Source organism: Triticum dicoccoides, chromosome 2A (assembly GCF_002162155.2).
Source record: "Triticum dicoccoides isolate Atlit2015 ecotype Zavitan chromosome 2A, WEW_v2.0, whole genome shotgun sequence".
Classification (NCBI taxonomy): Eukaryota; Viridiplantae; Streptophyta; class Magnoliopsida; order Poales; family Poaceae; genus Triticum; species Triticum dicoccoides.
The window spans coordinates 683,558,283-683,568,009 of record NC_041382.1 but is presented as its reverse complement, the minus strand read 5'-3'; the positions used below and the strand labels follow the sequence as shown (position 1 = coordinate 683,568,009).

At 50.7% G+C, this 9,727-nt stretch overlaps 1 protein-coding gene across 1 annotated transcript; it reads right to left on the bottom strand.

Annotated features, from left to right (window-relative positions):
- Positions 1-3,980: 3,980 nt before the first annotated feature.
- On the bottom strand, positions 3,981-6,346 carry LOC119351874 (probable metal-nicotianamine transporter YSL17). The gene is made up of 2 exons (XM_037618662.1): positions 5,983-6,346; positions 3,981-5,901 (listed from the first exon to the last, which is right to left on the bottom strand). Exons 1-2 carry the CDS (start codon positions 6,344-6,346, stop codon positions 4,175-4,177), a joined length of 2,091 nt encoding a protein of 696 aa, XP_037474559.1. The 3' UTR covers positions 3,981-4,174.
- Between the last annotated feature and the right edge of the window lie 3,381 nt (positions 6,347-9,727).

The following is a 9,727-nucleotide window of genomic DNA, read 5'->3' as shown; positions in this document are numbered from 1 at the left end:
TTGGCTTATGGCAATCATGAATTGTACTCTCTTCATTTGTGCTTCAACTTTGAGAAATAGAATGAGCAGGTCATATTTCTTTAAACTTTATATTATCTAATATGTATTTAGAAATTGGAATACAAAGCCCTTGACATTACAACACGAGCATACTTGAGGGAAGAACTTACATCGAATCGAATACCAATGCAGCGACTCTCCTTCCCTCCCTGTGCTTTAGTTATTCTAAGTTAGTTTCACTAAACTGAAACTGCAGTCATAGATCATTACAGGTTTTCTCTGAACTTTGCATCTAACTGTTACATATTTAACTATTAATTAAGAATGTGAGAGATTACAGCTGCATGACTGATGTCATTGGCACTCATTTGCAACTTTATGAATCCACTTAGGAGATGATATTAATATATGCTTTGTCAGCAGAAGTCCTAGGTACCGAAGTTGGATTGCTTATAAAAAATCTATACAGTTGGATTGCTAAAATCCGACGTGTGCTATATGATTCTGGGAAGGCAACACAACTTCCTCTTGTTCTCAACGAGAACATTTTTCAGATTTATATTATTTTCTTTGGATTGGTGAAGTGTTTTAATTTTACAATGTTTTTGATGCAAACATTTTTTTTGGCAAGAAGTATTTGATGCAAACATTGAAGGAAATATGCCCTAGAGGCAATAATAATGTTATTATTTTATTTCCTTATATCATGATACATGTTTATTATTCATGCTAGAATTGTATTATCCGGAAACATAATACTTGTGTGAATACATAGACAAACCAAACATCACTAGTATGCCTCTACTTGACTAGCTCATTAATCAAAGATGGTTATGTTTCCTAACCATAGACATGTGTTGTCATTTGATTAACGGGATCACATTATTAGGAGAATGATGTGATTGACATGACCCATTCCATTAGCTTAGCACCCGATCGTTTAGTATGTTGCTATTGCTTTCTTCATGACTTATACATGTTCCTATGACTATGAGATTATGCAACTCCTGTTTGCCGGAGGAACACTTTGTGTGCTACCAAACGTCACAACGTAACTGGGTGATTATAAAGGAGCTCTACAGGTGTCTCCAAAGGTACATGTTGGGTTGGCGTATTTCGAGATTAGGATTTGTCACTCCGATTGTCGGAGAGGTATCTCTGGGCCTTCTCGGTAATGCACATCACATAAGCCTTGCAAGCATTTCAACTAATGAGTTAGTTGCGAGATGATGTATTACGAAACGAGTAAAGAGACTTGCCGGTAACGAGATTGAACTAGGTATTGAGATACCGATGATCGAATCTCGGGCAAGTAAAATACCGATGACAAAGGGAACAACGTATGTTGTTATGCGGTCTGACCGATAAAGATCTTCGTAGAATATGTAGGAGCCAATATGAGCATCCAGGTTCCGCTATTGGTTATTGACCGGAGACGTGTCTCGGTCATGTCTACATTGTTCTCGAACCCGTAGGGTCCGCACGCTTAAGGTTTCGATGACAGTTATATTATGAGTTTATGAGTTTTGATGTACCGAAGATAGTTCGGAGTCCCGGATGTGATCAAGGACATAACGAGGAGTCTCGAAATGGTCGAGACATAAAGATTGATATATTAGACGGCTATATTCGGACACCGGAAGTGTTCCGGGTGATTTCGGAGAAAACCGGAGAGCCGGAGGGTTACCGGAACCCTACCGTGAGAAGTAATGGGCCATATGGGCCTTAGTGGAGAGAGAGGGGCAGCCAGGGTGGGCCGCGCACCTCCTCCCCCCTGGTCCGAATTGGACTAGGAGAGGGGGGGGGGCGCCCCCCTTTCCTTCTCCCTCCCCACTTCCTTCCCCCTCCTAGTAGGAGTCCTACTCCTACTAGGAGGAGGACTCCTCCTGGCGCGCCAATAGGGGCCGGCCGGCCTCCTCCCCTTGCTCCTTTATATACGGGGGCAGGGGGCACCCCTAGACACATAAGTTGATCCACGTGATCATATTCTTAGCCGTGTGCGGTGCCCCCTTCCACCATAGTCCTCGATAATATTGTAGCGGTGCTTAGGCGAAGCCCTGCGACGGTAGTACATCAAGATCGTCATCACGCCGTCGTGCTGACGGAACTCTACCCCGACACTTTGCTGGATCGGAGCCCGGGGATCGTCATCGAGCTGAACGTGTGCTAAAACTCGGAGGTGCCGTAGTTTCGGTGCTTGATCGGTCGGGCCGTGAAGACGTACGACTACATCAATCGTGTTGTGCTAAGGCTTCCGATGTCGGTCTACAAGGGTACGTAGATCACACGCTTCCCTCTCGTTGCTATGCATCACCATGATCTTGCGTGTGCGTAGGAAAATTTTGAAATTACTATGTTCCCCAACAAACATAACACTGTACAAAATCTCGGGTTCAGTCAAAGGAAATATGTGCCTGAGGTACTTTGTTTATCCCCTTTCAAATATGATTACATGATACTTTATAATCCTTGTTCAATTAATGGTGTATTTTTATGTGTGGTACTATGAGAAATAGTGGATTTTGTGTATTGGGACTATCATGGTTATAACATTTCTTTTTATATGATACAACATGAGTCATTTTATGAGAAACACACAATAAGATTAATGTAAAACAAGGGGAAAATAAAAAAAATTGTTAGATAGTCAGACATCGCATACACATTACCCTTGATAAAGACATTTGTAAAATAGAAAATGTAGATAATCAATCTCTGTATATAGCTTTTATTTATTATTCCGTGGCAACGCACGGGCACTCAGCTAGTCATTTATTAAATCCTAAGGGATGAGCAGCTCGTGGTTCCTTGGTTCGGTAGCAAGGTCGGTCGAGGAAGAGCACATAGGAGAAGGCGAAGAGGCTCAATGTCACCCACGAGGGCGGCAGCGATGTGGCGAGACGGGGAGCCAGCTGCCTAACCTCCGCCCAATCGTGGCATTGAGGGCTAGGTAGAGCAGCAACAACACCTCACCTGCAACAACTAGAGCAGGAGCAAACACATTAGCCCTGGAAATTTGCCTTTGGGGTGGGATTAGCAATGGGAGAGGCGGTACCGTCTGGAATGAGCACCATGGAGATTGTGGAACAGAGTATGAGTATGAGGATGAGGATGACGGCTGCGGTGGACGACCTTGGCGCAAAAGCACATGGAGGGCCCCTCTCCCGGCGCTCCCTCGATAGATCGAGAGGTACCGTTGCAGATCGGGAAGCACCATGGCCTCCTCCTCGACGGAGCGTGGGTATTCTTGAATGCGAGGCGTGGAGCAGCCGCCGGAACTTCGCCCAACCCCCGCTGCACGCCGTTGCGAGCCCAACACCCCGAGGCCGCCGTAACCCTTACCATGGTTGTGGCCTCCTCCCTCTCTATCTCTCTATCTCAACCGCCCAGGCTAGTGCGTGAGGGGCGTTGGGTTAAAGAACAACGTTCGTCATCCTATCATGCGGACACAGGGAGAGGAGCATGGGGTGTGTTGCTCGTACTAACCAAGGTGAATTTCTGGCAGCAAAGGCCGGCACACTTGAGCATCTTACAAGGCCTCTACATGCAGAAGCTTTGGCATGTGTGTTAACTACTGAAGCAAGTGCGGAACTGGGCATCCACAGGATGATTCTTGAGTCTGATTCCCAAGTGCTTGTCCATGCACTCAATTCTGGTGAATATGAACGAGCGCTGATCGGTGTCCTCCTACAGGAGACGCGAAGTATCTGCCATGCGAACTTTGAATCATTTAGTTTCAGTTTCTGTAACCGAAATTGTAATAAGGCAGCACATGAGTTAGCTGTTTTTGGTTTCAGATCGGGAGCTGCTGATCTGTCGTGGATCGAGTATGCCCCAGACTTTGTTTCTGTTCTGGTTGCCAGCGATATTGCTGAGCCAGTTTAGTAATGGAATGAATTGTTCCAGGTCAAAAAAAAGAAGAACAACGTTCGGGCTGTTCGCATCGGGTGTGAACGGTTCCAGGAACGTGACATGGCGACCAGCCTTGCAAGATCCATGTTCGCCATGGGACGGCTACCATGCGTTCGTTCCAAGACCTTAAAAAAACCGACGTTATACAGGATACGGACTTACGGAGTACTCACGATGTGACCAAACTTGCGTTTAACTACAGTACAACACGCACGTCGAATACCCCTCAAAAAAAAAAAACACGCACGTCGAATCCCCATAACTACGTTGGCATGCCTTTCGCTGCTAGGAAAGCGTCAAGGCTCTGGTTCACTCCTCGAGCCACGAACATGATGCAGATCGGCGGGGTGGCCTTGAGCAGCGTGAGCGCCGACGACAGCAGCGACCCGAACCCGTCCCCGCAGATCAGCCCGCACGCCGCCGCCGGCGACATGAGCCGCATGTCGTCGCGGTCGAACCTCCCCCACAGGTAGATCACGGCGCTGCCCAGCGCCATGCCCACGGGGATCGTGGGCGGCACGAAGAAGGCCACGGCCATGCCGATGGTGCTCGGGATGTACCTCAGGACGCGCCACTTCTTGTGCGTCGACACCTCCCGGAGCACGCTGATGGACAGCGCCAGCGCCAGGAAGAACTTGCAGAGCAGCATGGTGTGCCTGGGAAGCCCGTTCTTCTCGGTCATGGCGAGCATGGCGATCCCCCGGTACACCTTGGCGTACGGGCCGATGCTGTTGCTGTCGTCGTGGGCGCCGCTGTTGTACACGCTGTAGAAGATGGAGAAGATGACGGGGTTCACCACGCAGCCGAGCGCCGTGCCGGCGACCTGGCAGATGGTGATGGTGTGCGGCGAGGTGAGGGTGATGTAGCCCGTCTTGTGGTCCTGCATCAGGTCGGACGCGGTGGACACGTTGGACACGATGATGGCGCAGGCGGCCAGCCCGGCCACCACGCCGCCGTCCTTGAGCCCCACCCACGAGCTGAAGATGAGTAGCGAGACCTTCCCGTAGGTGGTCGCGATGTTCATGTCCGTGATGCCGTTGCCGTAGGCGTTGCAGAAGGCGAACACCGGCGCGATGATGTAGGCTAAGGCCACGTGGTGGTACCTCAGCTGGGGGTAGAGCTGCGGTATGACGACGGTGGAGATGACTGACAGGACCACGTACCCGACGACGGGCGCCATGGCGGGGACCCGGTCCCGGAGGAACACCTGCGTCCTCCGGCGGTCGTCGAAGCTGGACGCCGACCGGTCGAGGACGACGCTAAGGCACCGGAACGGCTGCCCGTTGCTGCTCTGCCTCGGCTGATGGTTCTCCTGTTGCTTGTACATGGTGTAGAGCGTCTGAACCAGGATGCAGAGCATGTGTAGGAGCCCGTCGGCGAGGATCATGGATACCCCGATGAACACCCGGTAGCCATTGATGCCGCTGATGTTGTCGTGGTCGAGGCCCTGCGGGTACCAGTCCCCCTCCTTCGTCTGGATGTAGGGCCAGATGAGCCCCCACGAGACCAAGGATCCCGCCAGCATCGAGATGGTGATCTTGTACGGGCAGAACATCCCGACGCCGACGTTGGTCATGGAGAAATCGAAGTAGAACCCTCGTTGAAAAGCGCTGAGGCCAAACACCGGGAACGCCTGCAAGCCACAGCCCTTGCGGACGCCGAAGAACCACTCGAAGATCGACCATGCAACGGTCCCAAATAAGGTCTTCGACAACATCGCCAGTTGCTGGCCGGCTTGCTTGGCGCCCTGGGGAGTGTGCATGGTGTTGATGAGGTGCGCCGTGGCCGTGCCGCTGGGGAACGTCAGCCGGCGGTGGACGATGAGGCTGTCCCTGAACGGCATGATGGCGAACAGGCCGGCGAAGCTGGTGAGGAGGAGGAAGACGATCATCCGGCCGATCTCCGGCTCCTCCACGTTCAGGCCGTCGCTCCCGACGCCGCCCTCCGCCGAGTGCTTGCTCATCCCCAGAATGTACGTCCCAAACCCACCTGCACATACACATGATCAGTCAGCCCGCCAACCAGTGCGCATGTACATGCATGCATGCTCAGAGCGCGCCGCGTACGTACCGCTGTAGGCGATGCTGGTGCAGGCGACGACGCACGTCTGGACGACGGTGTTCTCCTGGCGGGTGAAGGGCAGCTGGGACGCCTCGAGGCTGTCCATCAGCTGCATCCACAGGCGCGGGAGGAAGAACCCCAGGAGGCCGGCGGGCATGGCGAGCGAGGGCGCGAAGCCGGAGGTGAGGGCCAGCTTCATGGCCACGATGCTGAGCGCGCACCCGAGCACGATGCTCACCGCCACGGACCGCACCGTGATCGTCTCCGACCGCGACGGGACGGACTCCCCCTCGAACACCCGCTCCGTGGACGGGTGCTCGTCCTCCATCCCCCAGAGGTCGTGGGTGGCGGCCGGCGGCGTCGACGGCTCCATCGCTCCGCCGCGCGGACGGCCGGCCTGCTTGGAACGGAGGTTCGAGGGGGAACCGCACGTTCCAAACAAAGGCCAACTTGAAAACGCAACTCTTGGGTTGGTGGGCACATGCGCCGTCGCGCCATTTTTTGAGGGGTGCAGGGCCGTCACAGGTTAGATTTGGCCGCTCAATTAACGTGGTGATGCTAAACATAGCCGCGGACGTATCTCATTGTTGAGCGTTTCGTAGCTTAATATCCGCACTCACACTTGCATAGCTATCTTTCGAGTGAACGATCAAAGGTTTCGTAAGTGTAGCATTTTTTGCTAGATCATACTCCGTCCATCTGAAAAAGTTTGTCTCTCAAATAGATGTATCTAGCACCAGCTTGTGACCAGCTTTTCCGGACGGAGGTAGTATGATCTATTTAAGAAATGGCCCCTGTGTCGCTCGCTAGGGTGACTCGTGCGGCATCTCAGCCCTGCGCTAGAAAACCTTCCTTCACGACTCCGTCCCTCTTCTCCTCGCCGCAGTTGATCGGCGCCCCAGGGGCAAGGCCTTAGGCGTCCGACAATGGCGGCGGGTCTTCTCCCATCGCGTCCAGCTTTCTCCAAGGATCCCGATTTGGCGTGCACGTCCTCGCAACCTAACGCCGTCTCCAGCGAAGGACTAGGTCCATGCCCGCCGGCTCAAGGTCATCATCACCTAGTGCGCTCTCCTAAGGGTCACCGGTGTGGTCCGGTCTGCTCAGATCCACCTAAAGGGCTAGCGGCACAAGACCCTGCAGTGTTTCCCTTGGCAACGATGGCCACACATACAACAACGGTTCAGCTTGGACTCGAGCGGACCCTGCGGGGCGGCAACAGCCGTTGCTACGGTGAAGCGAACCACAATGGCTGTTGTCCTTCCCGCATGTGGCCGCCTGGCTGGATCTAGGCCGCAGCTCGGGGACCGGGCCATGATGCAGCGGCGTGACAAGTATCGTTGTCTGTTGCTGCGGTATGGAGTCGACTTGCAGCGTGCTCAACGGCGGCGGCGCCCTCACTTTAAGTGGCCACTAAGTTCCTGAGGGATCCGATGGTTGTTGTCCATGGTTCATTCTTGGGATGTTGTGAGATGCAGCCAAAAGGCTCTTTTACGAGTTTTGGTGGCTCTGACTCCAGTCAATTTGCCTTCGACTGTGAGATGCAATCTACGATGACTTGACGCGGAGGTTATGGTTGTGTTGCTACGGCGGTGGAATAGCCCAGCGCATGTAGCCGTTGTGATCACGAAAAAAGTGGTGGAGACATCACATTATTGCTTTTGATGCGGTGCTTCTCGAGTACCCGGTCTCGAGTTTCGGGGTGGAAAACCTATGTTTAACCCGAGTTGGTTATAACCGGCAATGGCAATGTTTTGTGTTGTTACCTTGTTGAAGGCATTGCACGAATATGCTCGGACTTGTCATTCAAGATGAAAACCTAGAATCTGGCCTTTGGTGGTTGGGTTTCGGTGAAGAAGACACTTGTGAGTTGTTTCTTTCTTGAAGACGTTGCTGTTGAAAAATCTCGTTGTTCTTGTGATTTCAAGAGATGGTTGGTGAGGATATGGTCATTGTTCTACTTTGTCCATCGTTCTTGACCGCTGATGAGTGCTATTTTTACACTTATTCACCCTTGTGTAAACTGTGATATTTCATTTAAAAGTGATATTCACTCCGATATTGCTACTAATGAGTAATGAATGCAAAGAATTCCACAAATCCTCTCTTTGATGTGTTTCCACAGGAAATGAGCTAAAAGGGGAAGAAATCATGTGTGGAAATGGAAAGGAAGGAGAATGGGGGAAGAAGGAATCAACATGAGGTGTTTTTGCGAAGACAGAGCAAAAGACGATGTTCCATATGGCACATGCACCCGTATGGCATGGAAACCGAGGCAGATCGTCCACCTGAACAACTTTTATAAAGGAGCCCCATTGAAATGTCAACAGAGGTGGCGAGAGGAGAGCGTTAACAGCAGCCAGAACACCATCATCATCTTCATCCACAAACCCTAGCAGCCGCCATCTTCATCTCCATAGCCACCATCACCACCATAGTGCTTCCTCATCTAGTTCATACTTGTAATCATGCATCGCACAAGGCATCCATTGTAAGACATATTTGCAATCAATCAATCTTCAAGATGTGTTCTTCAATGTTTTCTTCTCGTGATCTAATCTCCATGTGTGGGTAGTTCGGCAAGGTATGGGTTGAGGCATGAGCCTTGCAACCCTCTGTATTTGTTGTGGGGATCAATGAAAGGGCTTTGAATTAACTTCTCGTATGTGTGAAATAAATTGTTCCGTAGATGTCTCTTGTCTTGTCCACGATCTTCATCACTGCAGGTACCTAGGGTCATGGAGATCGAGCACCGGTGAGGCTGGGAGTAAGGAGACCGTGAAGTGTTATACCGAACATCGGTGACAGTAAGGTTGAGTAGGGTAACATGGATCTAAGGATGGCAATGGGTCAGGTTTGGATCGGCTTAAAAAAATATCAAATCCATATCCATGAAGACAATCTCTGCCCACCCATGAAAAAACCCATGGGCAAATAATTGTGTCCATATCCAAACCCGATGGATATCCATACCCATTGGATATCCATCGGGTACTCTCAAGACATATACATAAGACATAACACAACGTGCACATAAGCTGTTGCACCCATGCTTCAATGTGTGTGTGAAAAAGCAAAGACGGAGGGGTCAAGGGGATACAGAGTTGCGTTGTCGTAGGAAAGTGGTGCTAGTTGTTGTAGTGCTCCACCATACATGGAGGTAGAGGCTAACAACACCGGCCATCTCTCAGTATGCAGGAGGAGTAAGAAGAGGAGACGGGGCTGATACTTAATGGTGATTCACTTAAGAATGAGATAAAAGGATAAGAAGGGGGCTGAAGTAATATTAAGGTGTGGATTGAATGTGAACTAATAAAAGTTAGGGTGTGGACTGTGCAATTTGTATTGCATGATTTATATAATAATAGGTAAAATTACAGTGGGACATGTGACTCTGCGGTAGGTTAGCGGAATATTGCCCACTAAGTCAGACTATGGAATCCGGTTTGGGTATATCCATGGATACAATATTATGTCCATGACCTACCCGCAAGTAATTGGGTCGGGTTTGGGCGCCTCCCATGGGCGCAAAAGCATATCCAAACCTTGTCCATGCGGGTCGGATATCCATGTCCATGGGTAAAATTGCCATCCTTACATGGATCATATCCTTGGGGATACATGAGGTGTAGTTATTAAACACCCAAAGCTCTTATCTAATTTCATCATCTTAATTATCGAGGCAATGCCACGCGACTGATAGGGCTGTGGTAGGACAACTGATTCTTGATGCGGGACTCGTGCCGGTCAAGATGTT

What these genes read in the sequence shown, in the direction of transcription:
- LOC119351874 (XM_037618662.1), bottom strand. Translation starts at nt 6,346, where the DNA reads ATGGAGCCGTCGACGCCGCCGGCCGCCACCCACGACCTCTGGGGGATG. An exon ending in CACCAGCATCGCCTACAGCG is followed by an intron (nt 5,902 to 5,982) that starts GTACGTACGCGG and finishes GTGTATGTGCAG; the next exon opens with GTGGGTTTGGGACGTACATT.